Source organism: Myodes glareolus, chromosome 11 (assembly GCF_982192425.1).
Source record: "Myodes glareolus chromosome 11, mMyoGla1.1, whole genome shotgun sequence".
Classification (NCBI taxonomy): domain Eukaryota; kingdom Metazoa; phylum Chordata; class Mammalia; order Rodentia; family Cricetidae; genus Myodes; species Myodes glareolus.
In genome coordinates this window covers 24,476,421-24,502,976 of record NC_142036.1, presented here as the reverse complement: position 1 = coordinate 24,502,976, position 26,556 = coordinate 24,476,421, and the positions used below count along the sequence as shown (strand labels likewise).

Genomic DNA, 26,556 nt, shown 5'->3' with positions numbered 1-26,556 from the left:
AGAACCTCCCTCCCAAGGATACATTTCACCTCGGGAAACTTCATGGGAAGGAATGGGTAAGGATTTACTCAACATCTCCCATTGAGCCAAATGATTGCTCAATGCGGTATTAATTTCTTATCCACCCCATCAACAGGTGGCAGGGTCAGTCTTGAGGACTACTATTGACACTGGGATTTGAGGAAGGCTCTAATATGAGAAACTACAAGGTGAGGCAGTGAGTTTAGTCTTCCTAGGTAGCCCACCTGGTTGCAAAGTCACCTTACCCGTTGCTGCATTGCCGGGAATTACAGGCTGCCATGCCCTGCCTCGGTGACGAATTTGAAGTGTATTCTGAGCCCGGGTCAGATAAGACATTTAAGGAGGCCCAAGGGAGAGCAGAAAGCAGCCAGGCCAAGGGAGTGCAGAATACCAAAAGCCATCACCAACGACCAGAGCCGTAAGGACTCAGCAGCGTTTGGGGGACCTACTGTGTTCAAAGAAAGGGGGACCTACTGTGTTCAAAGAAAGGCAGCTCAGTGAGCATTTACAGAACACCAAGAATTTACCAGAACGTAGCCCCCTATTGTTCAGCAGCCCTGCCCTCTCCCCTTTTCTGGGAACTGTGCCTTCTTACTTCCTGCGCCGCCCCACCCCCACCACACACGGTTACCATAGGAACAACCTCGGTCCTACCATTGGACCGCACCCTTCTGTCCACAGTTGATTGGTCTAGAGTGAACACCTCACCGAGGCTGGACCAATCAGAGGCCCAGGCCCTGGAGACTTGGGAAGGTTGGGACCCAGAAAGTGATTGAAGCTTTGCTTGCAGGGCTGGACAAGTTGGGTCGTTGGCTAGGCGGATGCTGGCAGCCAGCTTTTCAGTCGAATGAAGAGAAACGGTGAGAGGTGTTAATGAGGAAGACGCAAGATAGGAGTAATTGTGGGACCTGGTTCCTGGGCGCCCGAGACGTGGCTGCACCCCTGCCCTGGGGCTCTTCAGAACAAAGCCCGCTTTCTCTTTCAGTTGCATGCAGTGGGTTTCTGTGGATTGCAACACAAGTCTTAACGAATACCGTGCCAAGTGCTGGGGCTTTATGGACGCAATGGTCTCTGCTCCCAAGAAGGTCATAAAACCAGCAGGAGGGCCAGACATATACACTAAACATTAACTACGCGGGAGGGGGGAGGGGGGATGAGTGCTGTCATAAAAGGTCATTCAAAGCAGGAGATTGCCCAGGGATAAATGAAGATAGCAAATGTAAAGGGGATTTGGAAAAGCCCAGCTGTGTAATTCGCATATAATTATGAGAATCAATTGCCTTTCCCCCTTCTACTTAATCAGGAACGAAAGCACCTTCCTTTCCGAAAGATGCGATCAGATCGTGCCTTTCAGGCTGCGTCTCCTCTTTCTCATAGTCCACTTTCCCAAGGATTTGGGGAACGTCTGGCATCGGCCTTTGCGGTGAGCTGACAGGTTGTCGCCTCTCTTTTCCCCGCCGCTGACTCACTGAAAGAGCCCTTGGGAGTGAATCGCTGACTGAGAGCTCTGTCTGATTGACACCGTCCATTGCCTTGTAGCCTGGGGACCTTGACATTTATCTGGAGAGACAGGTGTGACTCCTCCCAGCTATCCAGTTTTCAAATCACAGAGACCTTTGCAGTGCTCACAGAGCTAAGGAAAGAGCGAGGGCACCTTATTGAGCCGCGCCGGCCCTCCACCCTCTCCACACAGACACCTCTCGGCTCGGCGGAGCATCTCCCATCAGGATGGTGCTCAGGTACAGCCGACCCTGACTTAGAGGAAGGGGACTCCGATGTCCACCCGATGTAGATCCCAGGCACACTCTGCTGTATGCGCTGCATACACAGACACTTTATAAGGTTTGGGACACTTTATAAGCATCTCTTGGTATCCTTGCAAGACTGATTCGAACAAACATACACGCGCGCACACAGGTACACACAGGATCAGGCACCTGCTCACGCAGCTGACCGTTGGGTTCCTGGGGACCCACATTGTGGAGGGATAGAACCAATTCGTGCAGTGGCCTCAGACTTTTTTTTTTTTCAAGACAGGTTTCTCTGTGTAACAGCCCTGGCTGCCCTTGAACTTGAAGACCAAGCTGGCCCCGGACTCACAAAGCTCCACCTGCCTCTGCCTCCTTAATTCCGGCCTCTGCTGGGATTAATGGCATGTCCCTGTGGCTCATCCCCTGACTTCTGTAGGCGTACTGGACTATGGCATGCATATGAGCACATGTCCACACACAGGAGCTGAAAATGCATTTTTTAAAGTCTTTAAAAACTGTGTCTACACTGAACATGCATACATTTCCCCCTCGCCATTATATTTTGAACAATCCAGTTTAGCGACCATTTACACAATATCTGCATTTATTAGGCATTATAAGTAACCAAAAACTAGCTCATAGAGCCCTTTATATAGCCTGCGTTAAACCGCTTCTAGAGTATGACGCAGGATCTTTTCCTGAACCAGGATCCTCATTTTCTTGGCTGTGCTGGGTTCCAGCACACCTCAGTGATTCCTGTCTCCTCCTCTGACAACGCTGAGGCTACAGAGGTGATCAATGATCAAGACCATACCCTGCTTGTTACATGGGTGCTGGGACTGCTATGTGGGTGCTGGGACTGCTATGTGGGTGCTGGGAACCAAATTCAGGACCTCATGGTTAAGCAGTCAGCACTCAACTACTGGTTTATCTTTCCAGTCCTAGACGTGATCCCCCCTCCCTGCAATATCTTTGATTTCCAGTGGGTAGAATTATCAGACAGGGAAGCTAAGGCTAAAAGGGGTTGGTTGTACTTCCCAGCAGAGGTAGTAAGCTCAGTCTGACCTAATCAATTGAAGTTAAAGCCAATTGATTTTGGTACAGGTGTCATCTAAAACTCTAAAGTTCAAGAATGCTTTCTCCATAAGACTAATTCTGAAATTAGGGTATGACCCTCAGGAGTGTGGATTCTATAGCCTCTATAGCATTGTGACTTTCTGAAGTTTTCGCTCCTGCTCATGGGCTAATAAACACTGTTGCGGTGCCTGGTTTCTCAGAGCAATTTCTTTCAGCTAATCTGCAAAATTGTTTATAGCCCCAAATCGTTCTGGAGTCCAAGCTCTTCCCAGACAGCGTGTCCCTGCACAGCTCGGCCAGCTGTGGCGCCCTGGCTGCTGTGAGGTCTCTTCCTACCCGCTAGAGTGGCGCCACACTGTGGCAACATTGGGAATAGCATGCAGCACCACTAGATTGGGGTGGTTTTTTTGTTTGTTTATTTGTTTGACTTATGTTTTCCTCTGTGTGCCTATGGAACTCAGGGGCTGTATATGCTAGTAAGCAAACACTCCGTGGCTGAACGACATTCCCACCCAGCCAGCTTTTAACTGCGGGAATCCTAGGTCAATTTTTTTGTTGTTGTTGCATGACATTCCAATGATGGAGCATCATTTGAAACTTTTTTCTTATTTTTTTTGAATGTATCCAAACTCAATTGCTTAAGTTCTAGCAAGGTTATAACCCCAGGCATTTTCCTCCATAGCTTGACAATGTGAGCACGCACAACCCCAGCAAGAAGCGACATGCCATGTGGCTGTCAGAAGGAGCATGGAAAATATCAGCTTCAGCAGGTTCTTGTCTTCAGCAGCAATAACAAGGACCTCCTATGCTGAGGGAGAATGTGCCTGAATTTTTAGTGTGTTTCTTCCGTGACAAAAGCAAGCCTCCCGCCTACGGCAGGCCTTTATTTGCCCGTGGGATGAACTTATTATGCATGAAACACATTTTGAGGAGCCCTGGGGGCACAGCACACTCTCAAGAGTCTGTTTAGCACTTAGAACACACCTGGGTCCAATCCCCAGCACTACCTTTAAAAAAGAGAGAGAGAAAGAAAAGACAGCATATTTTAAGTTTAAAAGAAAAAGAATATAAGGTTGGAAGGGCAAGATGCTTCCCATGCATGCATATCTTTCGGAATCACTGCACTTAACCGAATGCCTGTGTAAGACAGCTCTATGTCTTTTCTCCAGGATCCCTATGGATTGGGGCAGTGTCAGAGGTCTCAGGTGCTGGGCATATGATAGTGTTCTATCCCCAGGTAAGGCAGTGCTGGGCGTACTGCCTTCTGAGGAACATTTACTAGGAACTGCCTTGTCTCCATCGTGAGGAAAACACAGCACAGCCTCTCAGAATAAAAAGCCATTTGTGAGAAAGCTCCCCTACCGTGTTGTAAGGAAACCTTGGTCACCCAGTCTATCCCGGCAGACAAAATCTTGGATGTTGGCACACAGAATGGCATGAGCTGACTCAGAGCCATGAAGGTACATGAGGGTCTTCAGGGTCTTCCTTCAGGGTCTTCTAGCTGAGGCCTGTGACGTCAGGCCACAGACAAGCCACCCTGCTATACCCCGACTCGATCCTGACCCAAAGACACTGAACGATCCTAAACGACTGTATGCAAGAATGAGAGAGGAAGGTAAAGCAAGGTGCAGGGGATGTAGCCGAGCAGCAGAGGCTTGCCTAGCATGCACAAGGCCCTGGGTTCAATCCGCACCGCTGCAACCAATAACCAAACAAACAAGAGTGACGCTGTGATGAAAGAGGGGTGGCCAGACCAATGAGGGGCACTAACCCGGACGTTTCAGTGGAGAGTTGGGAGCTGAGCTCCAGTCGGCTGGACAGTGTCACGTGCCCTCCTCTGAGTCCATGGTTATGACCAGAAAGAGTGCTGTCACCCACCCACCTCTACTCAGTGGCTGAACTGGGTGGGGAGAAAATCCTCAAACAAGCTGGTTGTTCATAGAAAGGTGACCTCGGCTCCAGAGGACCGCAGGGACCAGCGTTGTTCCTGGAGGAGGGGAACACCTGTCCCTGCAGTTGCCCAGGCTGGCCTTTTATCCTGGTCTAGGAGGAATCCTGGGCAGCTGGCCTAGCCACTCCCTAAAAAGGAACCATCTCACCCAGCTTTAAGAGAAAAAAGATGACTTTTTTTTTTGTAATTCATCTCCTTTGCTTCATTTGCTTTATTTGTTCAGCCTCTGCAACATCACACAAATATGAAGTCTTCATTGGAGCAAAGCAGGAATATAATGTTTTTTTTGAGACAGGTCTTTATGTAACTTTGGCTGACCTGGAATTCTCTAAGTAGACCGGGCTGGCCTTGAACTCAGAGAGATCCATCCTGCTCTGGCTGGTCTGGATCTACTCAGTGTTCTGTGCCATTTAGTGGGGATTAAACGACTACCGTTTGGGAAAGGTGGGTGCCCCTGTGGCTCACGCCCTAATGACTGATTGCACTGGCTGGCATCCAGGGCTTGCTGTTTGCATGTTGAGTAATTAAAGGATGTATGTATTTCAGTGAACATTTTTACTTGTTATTTTTGTTTCGAGACAGGGTTTCTCTGTGTAGCCCCTGCCATCCTGGAACTCACTCTGTAGACTGTCCACCTCCGTAGAGATCTGCCTGCTTCTGCCTCCCAAATGTGGAGACTCAAGGCGTGTGCCACCACCGCTCTGTGACAGTGTGACAGCTCTCATCACATACTCACCTCCTTTCCCTACCATCTCACCTTGCAGCTGTGCATTTGTGCCCTCCAAGAAACAAAGATACCCTGCTATTAGCGTGCCGATTCTTTTTTTTTTTTTTCCAACTTGACACAAGCTGGAGTCATCTAGGAAGAGGGACCCTCCATTGAGAAGATGCTCCCATCAGACTGGGCAGTGTATGAGAGCATTTTCTAGACTGCTGACTGACGTGGAAAGACCCAGCCCACTGTGGTGGGTACTTCCCCTGGGCAGATGGTCCTGGAAAGCCAACTAGTGAAGCCGCTGCCTTCTGTGGTTTCTGCTTCTGCCCCTGCTTCCCCTGACTGGGACTGTGACCTGGAACTAAGCCCCTTCCTCCCCAGACTGTTTGTGGCCGTGCTTGTCACAGCAGCAGAGAATTTGGCCAGGCCTCTCACCGGCTCTTTTATTTTTAGATTTATGTTTATACATGAGTTTTGCCTGCACGTTTGTATGTCTACCGCATGCATACCTGGTGCCCACGGAGGTCAGAAGGCACTGTATCCTCCGGGAGCTGGAGTTACAAATGGATGTGAGCCACCCTGTGGGTGCTGGGAGACAAACCTAGGGCCCCCTGAAAAAGTAACAAGTGTCCTTAGCATCTGAGCCATCTCCCCAGCTCTGGGTTTAATTTTCCCACTAGTGTCCTTACGTGTTCAAGGTCAGGTGCAGGCTACCACGTGAACTGGAGTTACCACAACTCTGTCGCCTCTGGGCTGGGCTGGTTTTTCAGTACTTTTAAAAAAATGTCTCCAACTGGGCTTCTCTGGTGCAGTTGTCACCGTTAGCCTGGGGTTCTGGCTTGGTTACACTGCACTAGGGGTCCTTGCGTATCACAGTGATGTCACTGATGTTAGTGCCAAGGTAGCACCTGCCAGGCCTTTCCAAGAAGTTACTGTTGTCCCTTTCCATATCTTTGTTTGTTTGTTTTGTTTTGTTTTTCGAGACAGTGTTTCTCTGTAGCTTCAGGAACCTGTCCTGGAACTAGCTCTTGTAGAGTAGACCAGGCTGGCCTTGAACTCACAGAGATCTGCCTGTCTCTGCCTCCCAAGTGCTAGGATTAAAGGCATGCACCACCACCACCCGATCCCTTCTATAGCTTCATTCTTAGAAGGAAGCCACCAAGTTGAGCCTACACGCAAAGGGAGAAGACCAGGATATATGTTGCTTCCTGGGGTGGTCTAAATGACAGATGTCCTCCATAGGCTCAGGTGTTTGCACACTTGCTCCCCAATTGGTGGCTCTTTTTGGAGGAATAGTATGGGACTTTGATGGAGGAAGCATGCTCACTGGGAACCTACCCTGAGAGTCTGTAGCCTTGCCCCACTTCCAGTTAGCTCTCTGAGCTTCCTGAATGACAAACTAAACAGTCAGCTCCCTAACCCAGCCTGTTGTCACACCCTCCCTGCCTTCCTGGACTCTCCCTCTGGAACTGCAATACAAAACAAACAAACAACCAGAACACTCTTTTTACTTTTATGATAAGTTGCATAGTGTTTTATCACACACGCCCTAAAGGGTGCCGTAGCCACAGGTATTATTTGAAATTCTTCTGTAAGGATTTATCTGCTCTCCCATAGTTATTTACTCAATCTTTATTTTACATCAGCATCAACTCACAGGTATTGACTTTGGGTTACACCTAACACAGTGCTGTTTGCTCTGCAGCTGACATTGTGAGAGGCTCTTCCGGGACGGCCCCTGGAAGAAGGAAGGCTGTTGACTCCCCACCTTCCTTTCATTTCTTGGAGCATTTCTTTTTTAAACAAAAGAAATTTGTTCTATTACGTCAACACAGCATTTTAGTGCCATTGTGGCTTTCTGTTGGTTGGTTTTTCAAGACAGGGTTTCTCTGTGTTGTCCTGGCTGTCCGGGGACTAGCTCTGTAGACCAGGCTGACCTTGAACTCACAGAGATCTGCCAGCCTCTGCCTCCCAAGTGCTGGGATTAAAAAGGCATGTGCCACCCCCGCCTGGCAGTGCCGTTGTTTTTGAAACACAACTGTTCAAAAGGGCATATGTGGTTTTATTATTTTTCAACTTCATAAATATAAGCCTTTTTAAAATTTTCTCACTTATATCTATTCACCAGATGCATGCAGAGGACCTGGGGAAAAGCTGTCTGTGGGTTGGAGAGGCGGCTCAGCAGGTAAGGGGACTTGCTGCTCTGGTTGATGACCCGCATTCATTCCCAGCGAAAACATGGCAGCAAATAATCATGGGAAACTCCAGTTCCAGTGTTCCATGATTCTCTTCTGGCGTCTGTGGTCGCACATACATGCACGTAAGCAAACATTTACACACTTAAATTTATTTATTTACTATTTATTTATTTATTTGAAAGCAAAGCTCTCTTTAGTCAGACTGTGTCCCTCTCCTGGCACTGAATCTTCCTGTACCTTAAGCTTCCCGTCTGTAAAATAGAAACTGTCTTTAGATGTGTTCTTGTGAAGAAGTTAACAAGATAACATAAAACAGATTAAGATCGAGGACTCTGGGGACTGGAGAGATGACTTAACACTTAAGAGCACTTACTGCTCTTGCAGAAGTTCTGGGTTCAGTTTCTGGCTCTCATGCTATGGTCTGCCGACCTGGTCTGTCACAAGACAAGCCCTGTCTGCTCCCAACCCTCCCCCCTCTTCCTCTGAGGCAAGCTGATCCTCCAGCCTGCACACTTTCTCTCTTTTTGTCCCTCTTCTGAAGAGGTGGCTGCCGCCTCTCTCTCTCTCTCCCTCCCTCCCTCTCTTTGTCCCCCTTCTTCACTTTCCCTCCATAACCCACTAAGTAAACTCTATACCCAAACTTTCTCTGCATGGCATATCTGTCTCTCACAGACCACAGCCCCACCAAGGCCCTGGGTGACCCTCCACTCATTCCACTAACTATATCTTTAACAAAGAATAACAGCTCATATGCTGACTCACAGCTTTCTGGGACTCCAGCCTTGGGAGATCCATCTCTCCCGGCCTCCACAGGCATTGCATAAATATGATGGACATATATACTTGTAGGCAAAGCTCTCATAAGATAAAAATAAGTCTTTATGAAAAGGAAAGATCAAGACTCTGCTAGTAGGCAGCCTGGATGTAAATCCTGGCCTGTCGCTTTGATAGAGGAGACTGCTGGGGGGGCACTCAGCAGGTGTTAAACATTAAAGTGTTGCTAAAAGCACTGCTAATAAGTTCTTTTCCTTTTGCTGTGAGTGCGTGTTGATGGGGCAATTTGACCCCTTAATCACCAGTTGCAGTCTCGCCCTTCCTGTCTTGGCTGCTTTGAGCTAAAGGACTGTCAAATAGTCAGCCTGACCGTCCTTATGACATCATCACTGCTAAAGACTGTCAAATAGTCAGGCTGACTGTCCTTATGACATCATCACTGCTAAAGTCTGTCAAATATCCTTATGATGACAACATCACTGCTTTGAACATTCCATGGGCACCTTGTAAAACACTACACTATTGCAGTTGATTGCTCCAGCTCCTGAAGGGTGCAGCCTCAGTCACGACTGGTTCAGCTTCTACCCAACGGTTGCTAGCACAACCTCAATGAACCCTAGATAACCCTGCAACCATTTTCAGGAAAGACAGTTTCTCTGATAGCTTAGCAGTGACTGTCACAACTAGCATTACAGGGACAATGCTCTGATTGGTGCAAACACAATCTAGTATTAGAGAGACAATGCTACGATTGGTGCAAACACAACCTTTCACTTACATGAGATGAGGTGTCTGCCATTGCCACAAACACCCTCCCTCTGCCTATCTCAGCAGGCTGTTGCCCCAGGGTGTCTCTGCCTATGTTCAATAGCTGTGGGGCTGAGATGATAATGCACAGACAGCTGAGTGGAGTGGCAGGCTAAGCCAGAAAAATGGCACCGTGCCTGCTGCTTCAATAGCTGAAGAGGCAGAGATGGACAAAAGGCTGTAAAGGACCATCAGAGAAAAACAGCAAACCCTGTCACTGGAGGTTCCAGAGAGCTTGTGGTGATTTTATAAGTCTCAGACACCCTGAGGCCTGTGAGCTTTAACACTGGCCTCTAACAAGGGCTAAGGAATCCCAGCTTCCTAGCTCTGTACAACAGCTGTGCCACTTTAGAGCACCCTTCACGGTAATTTAGTATGCAGAGCAAAGGGCCTGGTTACTAGAGGCTCCCACAAGAAAAAAGTTGTAATGCTTAAGGGTCCAGCATCTTAGGCCTTTGCAAAGGCTGTAGCAGTAGGGGGCACCATCTGCTCTTTCCACCATTGCCAAATGCCATGGAATATAATAGTTGTTAAAGACCAGCATTTACAGCTGGGCGGTGTTGGTGCATGCCTTTAATCCCAGCTTTTGGGAGGAAGAGGCAGGTGGATCTCTGTAAATCCAAGGCCAGCCTGGTCTACAGAGTGAGTTCCAGGACAAGGCTCCAAAGCTACATAGAAAAACCCTGTCCTGTCAAAAAAACAAACAAACAAACAAACAAACCCAACTCTGTGCCTACCCATGATTTCTACCCAGAATAAAAAAAAAAACCAACGCGGGGGAGGGGACTGGTCACATTATGGTCTGTAAAACCGTAGATAAGCTACTTCTCTTTGCCTCATCCCGTTCATTAAATGTGAGAGGACATAGCTTCTTGGAACAGATCTTCAGCAGGTCCTCAGTTCCTGGCCAAGGACACATCTACTTCAGCTCTCACAACTGAGTTTGAATAAGCCTTCAGGCCAGAGATTATCCTGTAGTTTACTTCCTCAGCTCAGGGTCTCACAACTGAGACAAATGAGACAGCGCTTGCTATATCCTAAACCACCACACCAACAAGGCAGAGTCACAGCTTTCAAGAGTCCACAAGGCATTCTGTAGTGGGAGAACCTAAGGGAACCAACCGTGTATCCAACCCCAGAGTACTTACTCTATTGTATTCCAACATGCATGCACAGGGACAGTGGGGAGAACGCCAACCCTGCAACAGAGAAGACAGCCCTATGACTCCTTGTTCCATCGTGGGCATGTGTCCCTTTTCCCAGGTGCGAACTGAGTTTCCCCATGTACAGAGTTTTGTCTTTGGAGACAAGGTTTCGCTATGTAGTTTGGGCTTCCTTCCCTAGGTGTTAAGTACTGGGATTACGGTGATTTCACAAGATTTTTAGGATTGGAAAAATACAGAAAACTTTATTTTTTTTTCCCCTCAAATTCAGTAGTGATGGAGCTGGGCCTACTACTTTCCATCTGTGTATAGTCTGGTTCCTGTTTAAAAACAACAAACAAAAAACAAGCTACGTAGTGGTGGTAGTGGTGGCACATGCCTTTAATCCCAATACTGGGGAGGCAGATACAGGAGTTTGAGGCCAGCCTGGTTTTCAGAGTGAGTTCCAGGACAAGCAGGGCTAAGCAGAGAGACCCTGTCACAAGGGAAATGTAGTATTTTGGAACCCCAAAGTATAGAAAGATCAAACACAGTATTTTATTATTAGCATTCCTTTATATATTCAATTTAATAACACCAAGAAAATGGCATCGAGAACCAGATACTTTGACAACACGTCAGATACAGCACAGACCTAAATAGCTGTTGCAGACTTAACCTCAACATTCAATTTTGCTTTTTGGTTGCACAGAATAACTGATTTATTAAAAAAAGAAACCTTAAATATTGTAGCCAGCCTTGGCTCAGGGTCTTTACCAGAAATGTGACAACACTCAAGAACTATTAAAAACTGATGACTTGGCCATATATGACTATTACATGTGCAAGAGAACTTGGTTTGGTTTCCTGGAACACTGCACTAGTATGACTGATCTTCTGACTGAAATAATTATCAGTGTAGAATGACAAGTCCATGTCAGTAATACATTGGGGAGACATTCAACAGGGTGAACACGACAAAGGGTTAGTTACTTGGCAGCACAAGGTGGGAATGGGCTGATCACTGACATGAATTCCTCCTTCATGCTGGTCTTGGGTCAAGTGAAATACCCTTCTAATTCAGCCTGAAGAAGGACCTCTTCCTCCTCCTCTGCTGCCTCTTTCTCTTTTATCAGCGTCAGTAACTGCAGTAAGCCTGGAGCTGGGCCACCCTCTGGCAGTCCAAGCTCTCTTCGGACTGTCTTCTGAACTGCCCCAGCAACAATCTGGTCTAGTCGGGCCTGATTCACAACTTCTTTCTCAATTACTCCTTTCTGTACCAATTTCTGTAACAAAGGCTCCAGCCTTAGAACATACGCAGACAGCTTTTCATCCGTCTTCTGGTAAGTAGTAAGGTATTTGACCTGTAGTGACCTAGGATTATCAATAACCCCAAATATTGTCTCAAGAGTCTTCAGGCATTCTGCAACTGTAATGAAAGGATTGTTTATCTTGAGGGCTCGAATAATTTCAAATGCTGGGCCTCTAAGGCTCTCTATCAACCGCCTTCTTTTCTCTACATCCGACACCTGCCATGTTTTCATTACCTGAGAAGTATGAAACATCCAAGACTCAAATTCTTCTTCACCTGGTCCTGGAGGATCTCTGCCTGAGAAAACACTCAGCTTTTTGTACCTCAGATACTGCAGCGTAGGCTTAAGAGCTTCATCTAATGCCTGTGCCAACATGGGGGCTCGCATTACAGGGATCATGCCCTGGTCTAAGCTGAGAGGGTCATTTCGATTCCCAAGAACTCCGGTCAGTTCGCCCATCGTCATACCCTCTCCCTTTAAAAACTCAGTTAATCTGCATAAAAACTCATTATCAACATCAGGAGGCTTAAAGATCACTCTCCAGACACCTCCTTTTCCAGGTATCTCCTTGGGAACCAGAGCACTGCTAGTCTCTATCGTAAGCCCTACCAAGGCTACATTCTTGTTCTCATCCCTCCTGAACATCCTCCCAAGCAGTCTGTGTTCCCCCAAGGGTGCCAGGCCAGCCTGCAAGGCCTCCTCGATTTCTGTCACTCCGCAGGTCAGAGGGATGCCGGCAACCAACAGTGCTTTCCGAGGGCTCATATCCATCCCCCTGCACCAGTCTTCTAAGAGCCTCAGCGTCATGGTGCCAGAATACTGAAGACGTAGTTAGCCCCAGGGGGCACCGCTGCAGTCACTCACAGTGATGTGCGCATTTGTCTCTTCAACTCGCCGAGGTCCAGGAACCTGAGAAGACAGAACACCCACGTAAGTTAACGGTGTTCGGGCCGCCCTGCATCGGCTCCTCCCTCCCGCCTCCGGCAGACCCGCCGTTATAGACGCGCTGCTAGGATCCCGGGGACGGCGTCTGACCTTTGAGGGCTTCAGACGAGACCGGGTGCCAGGAGCCAGCCTCACCCGCTAAGGCCAGGGGAACCGACTGCTGCAACCACCTCAAGGGACAGACAATCGCCTCTGTCCGAGGTGGTAGGAGGCGGTGCGGTCGAGACAGCCTGACGTCACGAGAGGCGGGCACACGTTTCCGGCCCAAGACGGAAGCTCTGACTGCGGCGGCATCCGGGACTGCGAGCGGGCGGGCCACTCAGGACAGGAAGGTGAGACCCGGGACTGCTCAGCTTGGCTGTCAAGCTGGCCCGGCGCTTCGCCGTGTGCCGAGCGCGGGGCTCTGCGGGCCAGGTCTAGCGCAGCCTGCTCAGCCCGGGCGCCGCAGTGCTTGTGGCGGGGGGGCGGGCCCGGCTGCCCCGAGACCCCGGCGGCCAAGCATCTCCAGGTGGCTACCCCCTACTTGGGCTCCCGAGGGCGATGGGGCCCGCCGCCGCGTGACCTGACCAGCCGTGGTCACGCTGAGCTTAATCACTACTTGCTCGTGCTTCTCTGAGCTGTGCGACCCAGAGGCTTTCTCTTAAGGTGGCTTGTTCTGAAATGCCAAAGGCACCTGACTATTCAGAACTGAGTGACTCTTGCACTCTTGCTGGGGGAACAGGAAGATTTTCCGGACCACTGTAAGTGTTTGAGTTACTGTCTTAACTTCGGGGCTTCGACATTGGTTTAAAGAGTAGAACCCAGTGTGAATGTCTGAATAGTGTTAAGTCAGAAAGCATTCCAACTGTCAAGTACCATGTCTTGTGAGGAAACTAGATAACTCAGATAACCAGAAACAAAGATGTACTGTGTATATTCAAACAAGACGTGATGATTCATTCCCTCTGTGGGGCTCACATATATAGCAGCACTCAATATATACTGAAATCAATATTTTTACGTGCTCACAACTGTTATATAAAACAACCACCTGTAAGTTGTTTACAGCTATTAAATCTTAAATATGCTGGTGCTTTTCAGAACTCAAATTTAAATCAAGTGCACTTGGAAGTTGCCATGGCAACATTACTAGACCCTAACTGTAATTTTTTCTGTGTTTACATTGAAGGCACAGAGCATGGAGAATGATGAACTTCCGTCAGCGGATGGGATGGATTGGAGTGGGACTGTATTTGCTGGCAAGTGCAGCAGCATTTTACTATGTTTTTGAAATCAATGAGACTTACAACAGGTTGGCTTTGGAACACATTCAGCAGCACCCTGAGGAGCCTCGGGAAGGAACCACATGGACACACTCCTTGAAAGCTCGGTTACTCTCCCTGCCCTTTTGGTTGTGGACAGTTATTTTTCTGATACCATACTTACAGATGTTTTTATTTCTTTATTCTTGTACAAGAGCTGATCCCAAAACAGTGGGCTACTGTATCATACCCATATGCTTGGCAGTTCTCTGCAATCGCCACCAGGCATTTGTCAAGGCTTCTAATCAGATCAGCAGACTACAACTGATTGACACCTAAAGCAGACATTGATTTCTCCTCCTGATTACAAGACTGCTGGCACTGTATGGAGGCTGATCACAAGACTGCAGTTTCCTCACAAATCTCAGGAAGTTGTGGTGGAACACAGACTTAAAAAAAAATGTGACAAGAGGACTACTTTATCCGAATAACAATGACTTTTTAAGTAAAGCCCGAGAAACTACTAAAGAATCATGTTGCTGACTTCAGATTTTGGAAGTAAAATAATGGCTTGTTATTTACAGTCTTTAGAAACTTGAAAAAATACCTGAATTTTTATTTCTAGTCTATGTGCAACATAGTATGATTCAGAAATTTTTCCGTTGGGGAAAACAATGAATATTTCCATTGTGTTAAGTGTAAAAGGGTCTGGCCATGATCATAAAATTTAAATTTTATACATTCACTTGGCTTGCTTAAAAATTCTTCAGACTAAGACACTAATTCATCCTGCTGGAGCTGACTGCTTTCTTGCTTTCGTCTTAAATGGGATGGGTTTAAAATTACTGAGGTGATGGCCACCACATTCCTGGTTTTTTTGGGGGGGAGGGAGAGGAGGTATGGAAAGAGAACCCAAGCCTTCTATGCTTCTTTTGTTTGCTTTTTGAAGACAGGTTTTCTGTGTAACCCTGGCTGTCCTGGAACTTCCTCTGTAGACCAGGCTGTCCTGGAACTCTGCCTCCAGAAATGCTGGGATTAAAGTTGTGCGCCACCACCAACTGGTGGCTTTTGTACTTTTCCCAATGGATTATAATCACAGCCATGAGGGCTATTTAGATACACAGAATTTGTGCTCTGTTTTTGGAGTGGGGGTGGCTACTAAAATGACTCATCTTTTAAAAACTACGTAGGAACTGAACAGATTAAATGGTTGAAAGTCTAGAAATAACACATAGAAAACATTTGGAAATTTAGTCCAGTCTTTGCAACAAACCCTGTGAAAAGTTATCATGTCATAATCTTTCTCATTCTTTTCTAACCCAAGGTTGGGCCTTAAAGCCCAAGGATCAAGATGCGATCCTTATACATATCCCTGCACTTGGAACATCTGTGTCTGGTCACTAAAGAGACTTCCTGGGTGAGACCAGGGTATGCAGTGGTGACAAAACTAAAACATTTCATACTACTTTATTAATAACTGTGGACTCTTTGGTCTTTACTCTTAGGCTACAGCAACTCTTTAAGATAGCAGCACTTTATTACCTATGGTTTGCAGATGTGGAACAGGAAGCAGAGAAGCAGCCTGCCATAAGTCAGTTACTAAGCAGCAGAGTCATCTCCCAACACCAATTTCTCCCCACTGACACATCACCCCATGCTCTGTACAATGGCAACCATTCTGTGTATACTGCCTACTGACTCGTACCAAAAATGGAAATGAGTATTAGTGGAAGTTTTTCTCAATTTATATAACTGTAAGCTTTGGGGTGGCGGGGACGGGAACAGCTAAAGGGAAGGTGTGCAAAAGGGAAGGTGTGCATGCAACACCACGCCTGGCTCGAACTTTAATTTTAAGAGACTGAACTATAAGCCGGGCAGTAGTGGCATAGGCCAGCCTGGTGTACAAGAGCTAATTCCAGGACAGGCTTAAAAACTACAGAGAAACCCTGTCGGGGGGGCGGGGGGAGATGAACTATATCAAAAGCATCAGAATCTACTTTATGATGTCTCTTCTCTTTTTCTCTTGAAACAGAGTTTCTCTATGTAACTGCCCTGGCTGTACTGGAACTCATTCGGTAGACCAGGCTGGCACCTAGATCTACCTGTCTCTGCCTCCAGGAGTGCTGGGATTAAAAGCATGTGTCACTACACCTAGCTTTAGGAAGTGGTGCATGCCTTTGAACTTGGAGGCAGTGGCAGGCATATCTGAGTTCTAGGATAGCCAGGGCTACCAAGAGAAATCCTGTCTAAACAAACAAACAAAAACAAAACCAACTCTAGTTACTGAAAGTTACTGAAATAACACATCTTTTGCTCCAGGGAAACAGTCTGACATACCTATTTCTTTTTTTTTTTTTTTTTTTTTCCGAGACAGGGTTTCTCTGTAGCTTTTGGAGCCTTCCTGGAACTAGCTCTTGTAGACTAGGCTGGCCTTGAACTCACAGAGATCCACTTGCCTCTGCCTCCCAAGTGCTGGGATTAAAGGCGTGTGCCGACACTGCCTGGCTTGACATACCTATTTCTGCAAATCAGTTGCATCTTTTGCGTGCTGTTAGTAGGCATGTTGCAGGAAGTTTTAGAAGCCTTCTACATTAACTCTTCACTCCATTTCTGAGGCAGATGTTATATTGCCATGAGTGTCATTTTACAAGACTCTGAAGCATGCAGGAATTAATACCCTGTCCACGGACATGGCAAATAATTGGAAGGCAAATAATACATAGTATATGGTAGCACATGCCTTTAATAATCTAGCACTTGGGAGGCAGGTGCAGGTGGATTTCTGTGAGTCTAGTCTACATAGTGAGATCCTGTCTCAAAACAACAGCAAAAATCAGAAAAGCCAGGATTTGAACCTAGGGTATCTGGATTCAGATACGAGTCTCTGTACTTACAGAAAAATTAATGTTTCCCTTTTTATTAGTATTTAAGTAGTAATATTTAAAAAAAATCCATGACAGGGTTTCTCTGTATAGCCCTGGCTGCTCTGGAACTCACTCTGCAGACCAGGCTGGCCCTGAACTCAGCTGCCTACCTCTGCAGGAATTAAAAGGCATGCACTACAACACCTGGCTGATATTTAAAATTTTTAAAGCAAATTATTTTAACTCCTCATTCGAGTAGGATTAATATAGTATTTCCAAATGTAGTTAATTATTAATGTTTAGCTTACAAGGTTAATCTGCTCTTTAGCAAATTACATTTACTCATCTCTCTGTGTGTACATATGCGAGGCTGGATGCCACAGTCTATATGTAGAGGGCAGAGGACAACCATGGCTGTGTTTTCTCTGGTGCTGTCTACTTTGGTTTTGGAGACAGGGTCTCTCTCTCTCTCTCACTGGCCTGTAGCTCACCGAGTGGCTAGGCTGGCCAGTCAGTGAGACCTAGGGATCCCAGGCTCCACTGGGACCACAGCCTGGCTCCCCCACAGCCTTTAAAAAACAGAAACAAAAATGTGGACTCTTGCAAACAAGCAATTCTGCAAGCACTTAACAACAGCACTATCATTTTATCTGCACTCCTGTCTTGAAGTGAAATAATCACACTTTAGTTTTTTTTTAAAATTATTTATTTATTATGTATACAATATTCTGTCTGTTTGTATGTCTGTAGGCCAGAAGAAGGCACCGGACCTCATTATAGATGGTTGTGAGCCACCATGTGGTTGCTGGGAATTGAACTCAGGACCTTTGGAAGAGCAGGCAATACTCTTAACCACTGAGCCATCTTTCCAACCCCCACATTTTAGTTTTTTATGAAATACTTTTCCCCCAAAAAAATGCTGGCACAGAAATAGGTAACTACAGAAATGTCTACGTCATTTTATTCACCATTATACATTTTTGATTCCAGAGATGTTCTAGTTTTAAAGTAAAAATCTCCCGAAGTATAGAATCTGATTCTATTTTATAATCTTTAAACGGAATAAAAAGTTTGTCTTTGGTGGAGTTATGACAGGCAGAAGCACTTAGACCGTGATACTTCATTACTCATTCTTTTACCAAGTAGGCACCATCATGTGACAAATCCTCCCACATATGAAGTCCTAGATGACTCTGGACTGTGGGTGGAAATCACCATGCATTAATATTTCTTTTGTTGTAAAGTGGTGGGGAAAAAAAAGGAAAAACTCACACACAAATAATGTCAAGGCCCATGGAAGTGGCCTCAGGTCATTTTGTCTTAAATACTTTTCAGATGCTTCCATCAAAGCTGAAACGGTGCTTTGGTGCTTCCAAGTAGCATTCACTGAAGATTCAAGTTAGAGCTGTGCTTATCTTTGGAACAGTAACAGCAAATCTTCGGTACAAAGCTTACTTGAGTCATCTGCAAATTTGCCTACATTTCTTGATCTTCAGTCTTCTCTGGGTTGTTCTGAAAACGCTTCTCTCAGACTCTTGCCTCCCATTCTGCCAAAACTGCTCACTGGTAATTAACACTGCACCCAATGACCAGGTCTTGATTCTAGAGTTACTTTTTGAAGTTTCTGACACTACATCCTTTCTTCAGCTGGCTTTTAGGTCAGCACCATCATTTCTGATGGATATTCATTCCTTAGTTGCCTACTCATGCAGGAGCCATGAGCCAAGAGGAGCAGCCACAAGTGGTCAGTAACTGCATATATTGAGTGGCTCAGTTCTAGATAATTCCTGTTTTTTCTTCCTCTTAGCTGTTTGCTGCTGCTTTAATGAATCTTTTTGGGGAATCTCCTACAACTCATCATGTTGATGTGCTTCAGTTCTCTCTTCTTAGCCTGTCATTTCATCCAGTCTTGTGGTTTTAACTACCCTTCTCCAGAGTTACTTGAATTCCCACCACCTACTTGCTGCTTTTTGAAGTGGACTCTCCCTAGGTTACCTCGGATGGTTTTGAATTTGATCCTCTTGCTCCAGCTCCCCAAGTACCTGGGATCGCTTGCGTGCATGCATCACTACACCTAGTTTCACTTCACTGCCTGCCTGCCCTTCATACAATTACTAAAAGGCTCATGAAATTTAACCTGTCTGAAATCAAGCAGCTAATGTCAACCCGTCAAAACCTGTTTTTCAAGTCTAGTACCAGTTGGGCCTCGGGCTTGTCAACCAGCACTTTGGGAAGAGGACCAGTTCAAGGACAACCTAAGCCACACAGCAAGTTCGGGACCCTGTCTCAGGCTGGGTGTAGTAACCACACCTTAATTTTAGCACTGGGAGAGACAGGCAGTTCTAGAGTGAGTTCCAGGACGGCCGGGGCCACACAGATAAACCCATCTCAAAGAAGTCCTAATCAGCACCCCATACCTTCAAGCCATTCCCCACTCTTTTTGGCCAGTTCTGCTCCAGCCACACTACCATCTTTTCCTTTTCTGAAAGTCTTATACTATGTAACTCATAAACTTAGGATCCTCCTGCCTCTGCCTCCAGAGTGCTGGGATTACAGACATGTGCTTCCTTGTTTGGCTCTAGTTCTTGATTTTGGAACATTTCAGAAATTTCAGACCCAGGGGCTTAGTGCTCTGTGTTTTCTTCTAACTGTGGCTTAAATGTCACCTTAGTGAATCTGACTGCCTAACTGAAAGCAAGCATTCTTCCCAGTTTAACTTTTCCCTACAGTATTTACCTATTCTCACACGATCATATGTACATTTCCTCAAAATCTTGGTTTTTTGTCATGTATTGTGAAGAGCCCTATGCTTGCAATAGTAACTGGCACACAGTAGGTGCTCAGTATGTATTTATGAATGTATACGCCTCTTGTTATTACCGTAAAAATCACTCTAATTCATTTTCCCTAGAGAGCAAAGTCAAGAGCTAATATTTACTATTAAGCGTGTGGCCTAATCTACAGGTGTTCTAGGTTAATTCAGTTCTTTTAGATCTCAGGATTTAGTGATATTCTCTTCAGGGCCAAGATTTAAACTGTCCCTCAATATAATTTTGGTTTGAGTTCTTGTAATATCAGTTGGCTTGAAATTTTCCTTATTGGTGTTGAGTAAAAAAAAAAAAATACAAGTTTTTTTTTTAATTGAATGGATGGCTAGAGTCCTCAATAAATTTGTTTCAGTCTTGAAAATTATAGTTTCTTAAGCCACCCAGTGTGTACAAAGTCCAAGGGCTCTTAGAACTACATAACAGTTTCAGTCCCTGGTGTTCCAGTACCGTGGATCAAGAAAGCATTCATAAACAACTACCATCTCCCTCAAAATTCTGGCTAGAGTAAATTTCTATTTAAAACTATACGCCTGTAGCCTGTTGATATCTCAATGTGAGCTGCTACTTTTTAAGGTTTAAACAGCTTATTTCTAGAATTCACTGTTTCCTGAACCAGAACTTTAAATAAACAAAGGAGTTTTGATCCCAAAGGTCACCAGAGAACTAGAATAATTACAGTATTTTTATGGCATTTTTATACTTGGAAGTTAACACACTGGTTTAAAATGACTGTTTTCAAGGTTAATCCTAGGTATATATAATCAGCCCAGAACCTCTACTCTTTTTTATTTGATGGTACCCTGCTTCGTACTTGACCCAGTTCTCCTAACCTATACAGAAGTTGCAATAGGAAAGGGGGTACAGGCCTTCTCAAAACAAATTAAATACACAGGGTGTACGCCTTTAATCCCAGCACTTGGGAGGCAGAGGCAGGTGGGATCTCTGAGTCTGAGGCCAGCCTAATCTACAGAGAATTCCAGGACAGCTAGTGCTACACAGTGAAATCCTGTCTTGAAAAACCAGAAAATATAAAAACAAAAGATCCATCAAACCTACAACTCAGAACCTCAAAACACAGTATAAGTACAAATACTATATTGAAATGTCTTTATTAAACAAAGAAGTAAATATAAACATTTTAGGAGCAAGTTGAGCTATCAATTTAAACTATTTTTTTTTTAACCCTGCATGTTTATCTGTGTACCATATGAGGAAGTCAGATCCCAAGGATTGGAGTTACAGAGGGTTGAGAACCACCATACAGGTGCTGGGAACTGAACCCAGGTCTTCTGTAAGAACAGTCAGTGCTCTTAACTGCTGAATCACCTCTTCAGCTCCCTTCATTTAAACTATTTAAAATATACTATTTTAAATTATATACAGGCAAGTTTTTTTTCTTTAAAGGATTATGTAAATCTAGAAATATTTGAATATTAGAAACATTATTAAACAAGTAAGAATCTCTGGCCATTAGTAATTTTTCCTAATTGAAATTATCTTAGAGTGCTTAGTGGAATGTCCATGCTCCAGGAAAACATTTTTAAAATGAAAGCGGTGTAAAGTGAGTGTCCTTAGCAATATCAAGCATGATTTCAGGTATTAGAACATACAATCTGCAGCTGTGTATGTTAGCATATAGCACTCAGGAGGCAGAAGCAGGCAGATGGTCATGAGTTTGGGGCCAGCATGATCTAAGGAACAAGTTCCAGCTAACCAGACTACATAGCAAGAGCCTGTCTTTAAAAAAAACAAAAAACAAAAAAACCCCAAAAAACAGAGGGGCTGGAGACATGGTTCAGTGGTTAAGAGCATTGCCTGCTCTTCCAAAGGTACTGAGTTCAATTCCCAGCAACAACATGGTGGTTCAAAACCATCTGTACTGGGGTCTGGTGCTCTCTTTCTGGCCTGCAGGCACACATTCAGGCAGAACACGGTGTATATATAATAAACAAATAAATAAATAAATATTTTTAAAAAAGGAAAAAAAAAGAAAGAAAACAACAAAAAGCCAGGTATGACTGTGCAAACCTGTGATCCCCAACATTCAGAAGTAAGATATAGCAAGTTCAAAGCCAGCTGGACTATGTAGTGAATTTCAGGTCAGACTAGCCATATATATAGCAAGACCCAATCTCAAAACAAAATAGATATATTGTAACTAAAACAATTATTCTAGGGGCTGGAGAGATGGCTCAGTGGTTAAGAGCACTGGCTGCTCGTCCAGAGGATCCAGGTTCAATTCCCAGTAACCACATGGTGGCTTACAACTGTCTGTAACTCCAGTTCCAGGGGATCTGACACCTTCACACCAATGCACATAAAATAAAGTCCAAAGAGAGAGAGAGAGAGAGAGAGAGAGAGAGAGAGAGAGAGAGAGAGAGAGAGAGAGAAAGAAAAAGGTCAGCATGAGGACCTATGGTAAAAAGTCTAGTCAACCCCCCAAAAGATTTTAATTTCATTAGGTACTTGCTGCATTTCAATTGTCAAAATTAGGAAAGATGCACTGTAAATTTAAAAGTCTACCCCAGTTCCAATGATAGATAGCAGAAAAAAAATACATACAATGTATTTAGGAATTTATATTTTAAAACTATTCAACAGCTCCTTTTTGACTAAAATAATATGCCTACAGGAAATAGCTAAGTTACAATCAATGTATTTTATTGGGCCTCATTTTTATTCTTGTATAAATGTATACATATACACACAGTATTATACTGCTCTCATCAATTCTTTCAAATATAATTGTCTAGGACCATGATAAGCAGATTGTTTGTTTGTTTTGGTTTGGTTTTTTGAGACAATGTTTCTCTGTGTAACAGTGCTGGCTGTCCTAGAACTCATTCAGTGACCAGGATGGCCTCCAAGTCATAGAGATCTGCCTGTCTCTGCTTCAGGAGGGCTGGGATTAAAGGCGCGAGCCACCACCACCAAGCAGTTTTTATAAGCTAAAAGATGCGGACACACACCATTTGGTTTAATGATTTTTTGTTTTGTTTTTCAAAACAGAGTTTTCTCTGTGTAGCCTTGGCGGTCCTAGAACTGTTCTGCAGACCAGGCGAGGCTGTCCTTGAACTTGGAGATCCCACCTGCCTCTGCCTCTGGAGTGCTGGAATTAAAGGCAAGCCCTTCACCACCGGGTGATTAAAAAAAAAATAATTTATTTATTATTTATTTATTCATTTATTTATTTGTTTGTTTGCTTGTTTGTTTTTTTTTCAAGACAGGGTTTCAATGTGTAGCTCTGGCTGTCCTAGAACAGCTCCATAGACCAATCTGGCCTCTAACTCAGAGATTCGCCTCCCTCTGTCTCCTGAGTGAGTGCTGGAATTAAAGGTGTGTGCCACCACCACCTGGCCTCAATGCTCATTTTAAAGAAGTACACAAATCTAAAAAACTGTCAGTTTAAATTTTATCCATTATGAATGGTTCCATTGTATTTTTGAATGAGAAAACAAAACTTCATTTCAAATATTTATTGTACTTTTCTTTGTTAGAAACAGGAAGTTCTCTTTGTTACAAACTTTACCCAAAGAAAGAAAATAAATGAGTTCCCCAACTAGACCACAGGTCTTCTGCAAGTACTAGCACATGATGATCAGGAAATAGTAGTGCTCTGATGTCTTGATCTATTTTATTTGAAGCAAGGTCTTGAAATGTAGTGCAAGCAAGGCTCCAACTTTGGATCCTCCGCCTCAGTCTCTCAAGAAGCTGGGATTACAAGTGTACAACATCTCACTCAATTTATTAGCAGTCTTAAGCTATTGCTAAGATGCTGGTTTAGGTCGTTTTGCAGATGGTCCATCTGAGTTAGTTCTGCTACCACTGTTATTTTCATCTTCTGCATCATCTTCATCATCACCTTTTAAAATAAATGTTTGTTGTGTGACATTATGTTTAGTGGTTGAAAGAAATACAGATAGGTAAAGTGATATGAGCCCATTTCCCTTTGGAGACTAAAAGCCATGCATACCTCACATTTTCTAAACTCTAGAAGCCAGTGGATGGCTCAGAGGGTAAAGCAAATACAGTGAAAGTTTGGTGACCTGAGTTCAATCACTGGAACCCATGGAAGGCAGAGGAGAGGACTGACTCTATACATGTAACATGCCACCACATACACACATTAAAAGAATGCTTATGTCTAACTCTCGTGATGGGTATTTGTATTATTTCCACTTTATAGCTATTAATCAGCAGTGCTGCTACAATCAGTGTAGTGTATTGAGTTTTGGTATAAACATATTTCCAGTTAACTGTGCAGAAATAATGGTGTAACTATGGGGTACTATGGTTAAGTTTTTGAGGAACTCTAAGGTGGATACAAAATTTTACACTTCTCCAATAATGGCCTCTAATCTCTTTACATTCTAGGTGATGGCTAATCTTGGTTGTCAACTTGACTACATCTGGAATTAACTGAAACCCAAGCATCTTGACCCATCTGAGGAATTTTTCTTGGATTATCTGAGGTTAGAGACACCCTAAATCTGGTCCACACATTCTGGTGGCATAAGGAAGAAGGAAGCTTTTGTTATTTGCCCGCTTGCCTTCACTGTTCCCCTTGTTAGTGTTAGAACCTGCCTACTACTTCTGGACTCCAACACAGATGGAAAACTGGCAGTTCTCAGAGCTTCCCTGGGACTATAGCACCAGATTAGGACTGCTGAGACATCCAGTCTCATGGACTGAATATTAACTGGATCCTTGGCTTTTCTGTCACGAGCTAGCCATTGCTGGACTACTCAGACCGCAGGCTGCAAAGGCACTCTAATATATATAAAACCAGTTTTGCTTCTTTAGAGAATCCCGACTAAGTACACCTAGCTAATACTTTTTATTGCTTTTTTTGTTTGTTTGTTTTTGAGTCAGGGTTTCTCTGTGTAGCCTTGGTTGTCCTAGAACTCATTCTGTTCTGTAGACCAGGCTGGCCTCGAACTCACAGAGATCCACCTGCCTCTGCTTCCAGAGCATTGGGATTAATGGTGTGCGCCACCACCAGTGCCCTGCTTTTATCGTTCTTTTCAATGACAGCCAATATCCATATTATAAAGAGAAGTACAGTTTAACCTCCTCTGTAGAAGAGCTGACTCCTTAGCTCAGGGTAATAAAATATCTATTTTGTTGATCAAGATTAAAAATAAATTTAACAAAGGTCAGGTATAGTGGCACATTTCTTTAATCCTAGCACTGCTGAGGCAGAGGCGGGCAGATCTCTGCAAATTCAAAGTCAGCCAGGTCTAATAGTTCTAAGGACAACCATGGGTACATAGTGACATTGTCTACAATTTTTTTTTCTATTAACAAAGTTGGAGCTGAAGAGATCAGAGGTTAAGACCACTGCCTGCTGGGCTCTGATGCCTTCTTCTGGCCTTAGAAAACACCGCAGGGAAGTATGTACAGACATACATACACGGCAGGCAAAATACCCATCTTTGAAAAAAACAAAAACCTGAACTAGTAGTTAATTTCTACAACAGTGGGGGGTGGTGGTGGTAAAAGTAGGAGTCAGAGGAAGGGAAGGGCTGTGGTCAAACATTCTTTTGGACATGACATGGCCCGTACATGGGGGCAGCAGCTGTAGTTACCCGCACAAGATGGCAACCTCAACATTCGACCCTGGAAGGGAGAGAGGCTTATGAGCCACCCCCCCCCACGCGAGTTTTTGGCAGTTAACAGTTGCTGGGGAAGGAGTCGACACTTTCTTCGGTGGCGAAGTCACCTCGAGTTGCTCAGGCTCCCGGAAATAAACACCCACCCACCCAACCTCATACAAATAATCTCGTGAATGGCAACAAAAGAAAGGCAGGAAAGAAAGGATGAGAGGGGCCCTGTTGGGAAGGGGTTCAAGCAAAGGATGAAAGACTGTCATGGAAGGAGAAAATGACCACAATGCATTGTATGTATGAAACCATCAATTAATTTAAAAATACAAAAGGCCAGGCTGTGGTGGTGCATGCCTTTAATCCCAGCACTCGGGAGGCAGAGGCAGGCGGGTCTCTGTGAGTTTGAGGTCAACCTGATTTACAGAGCTAGATCCAGGACAGGCTCCAAAGCTACAGAGAAACCCTGTCTCGTAAAAACAAAATCAAAACAAAATACCAAAAAGCAAAACCAAAACAACCTTTCTCCTTCCAAAACAGCCACGAGAAAGGACCTTCTGAGGATTAAGACTCCCTACAACCAAGTCGGTCTCGACCCTATGAAACTGTTCCCATTCTGTCAAACATGTTTCTAATTTCACACCAGATAAAACTCCTTTTTGCCTTTCAACACCCAGCTCCAACGTCCCTCCCTTTAGCTCTTCCTTCCAGCTAGCAACGGTTACAGACCGCCACACGTTCCACTCTCCCACGAGGTCTGCCCATATCAACCTTTTGCGACCCCCAGGAGCAGAGGCGTCGGACGGACTCAGTTCGTCTAGTCCCTAGCTCAATGCTCACCACGGTCTTTTTGTTTGTTTTTGGTGATGAATGAAAAGTCGTGAGGACGAGGGACAGAAAGACCAGACAAAGAGGCAGCGATCTCCGATCCCTCCTCCTCCCTAGACTCGCTCTCCCGAGGCTGCCCTTCACACAGGCTGCCCACGCCAGACACCCCCGGCGCCCCGCCCCCGCGCTCACCATCCACAGCGTCCTCCGGATCTGCTGTCGCGCCCTGAGCGTCCCGCTCCACGAGGGGCCCGAAGAACTCGGCTACCAGCTCCTTCATCCGGGCCACACCCGCCGACAGGCTCTGGAGAGGGTTCGCGTCCCCCGAAGCCTCACAGGACACTCGCAGTCGCCGGGTCTCCCCGTCACACCCGACGTACTCGCCCGTCAGCTCCATGGCGACCACTTAGCTTCAACAGCGCGCCACAGAGACTCGCCACCCGGAAGCGGAAGCCCACCCCGCGGCCCGGGCGGGCGGGAGAGGCGGGCAAAAGGAAT

The 26,556-nt window shown here is 45.3% G+C and overlaps 3 protein-coding genes across 10 annotated transcripts; 2 read left to right on the top strand and 1 right to left on the bottom strand.

Annotated features, from left to right (window-relative positions):
* Nucleotides 1-812: 812 nt before the first annotated feature.
* On the top strand, nucleotides 813-3,519 carry LOC148120463 (uncharacterized). 2 transcript variants are annotated; one of them, XM_087911847.1, is made up of 5 exons: nucleotides 813-881; nucleotides 1,007-1,106; nucleotides 1,325-1,444; nucleotides 1,561-1,760; nucleotides 2,059-3,519. In XM_087911847.1, the coding sequence occupies exons 1-5, from the start codon at nucleotides 869-871 to the stop codon at nucleotides 2,070-2,072; spliced, it is 447 nt and encodes a 148-aa protein (XP_087767973.1). In that variant the 5' UTR covers nucleotides 813-868; the 3' UTR covers nucleotides 2,073-3,519. The 2 variants fall into 2 exon arrangements, with proteins under 2 accessions (XP_087767973.1, XP_087767972.1); XM_087911846.1 differs by having other exon boundaries at nucleotides 1,561-3,519.
* A 4,037-nt stretch (nucleotides 3,520-7,556) lies between these two features.
* Nucleotides 7,557-26,538, bottom strand: LOC125410109 (modulator of apoptosis 1). Of its 6 annotated transcripts, none has more exons than XR_015004517.2 (4): nucleotides 26,251-26,538; nucleotides 12,614-12,658; nucleotides 10,443-10,493; nucleotides 7,557-7,813 (listed from the first exon to the last, which is right to left on the bottom strand). XR_015004517.2 is itself a non-coding variant. In XM_085697857.2 (4 exons), the coding sequence occupies exons 2-4, from the start codon at nucleotides 12,554-12,556 to the stop codon at nucleotides 7,911-7,913; spliced, it is 678 nt and encodes a 225-aa protein (XP_085553983.1). In that variant the 5' UTR covers nucleotides 12,557-12,658; nucleotides 12,785-12,924; the 3' UTR covers nucleotides 7,861-7,910. The 6 variants fall into 6 exon arrangements, 4 of the variants coding, with proteins under 4 accessions (XP_085553983.1, XP_048305460.1, XP_048305459.1 ...); XR_015004518.2 differs by lacking the exon at nucleotides 7,557-7,813 and adding an exon at nucleotides 7,861-7,964; XM_085697857.2 differs by lacking the exons at nucleotides 7,557-7,813; nucleotides 26,251-26,538 and adding exons at nucleotides 7,861-7,964; nucleotides 12,785-12,924 and having other exon boundaries at nucleotides 11,984-12,658.
* Lyset (lysosomal enzyme trafficking factor) lies at nucleotides 12,947-14,680 on the top strand. 2 transcript variants are annotated; one of them, XM_048449505.3, is made up of 2 exons: nucleotides 12,947-13,026; nucleotides 13,863-14,680. In XM_048449505.3, exon 2 carries the CDS (start codon nucleotides 13,879-13,881, stop codon nucleotides 14,272-14,274), a length of 396 nt encoding a protein of 131 aa, XP_048305462.1. In that variant the 5' UTR covers nucleotides 12,947-13,026; nucleotides 13,863-13,878; the 3' UTR covers nucleotides 14,275-14,680. The 2 variants fall into 2 exon arrangements, with proteins under 2 accessions (XP_048305462.1, XP_048305461.1); XM_048449504.3 differs by lacking the exon at nucleotides 12,947-13,026 and adding an exon at nucleotides 13,033-13,434.
* Nucleotides 26,539-26,556: the final 18 nt, after the last annotated feature.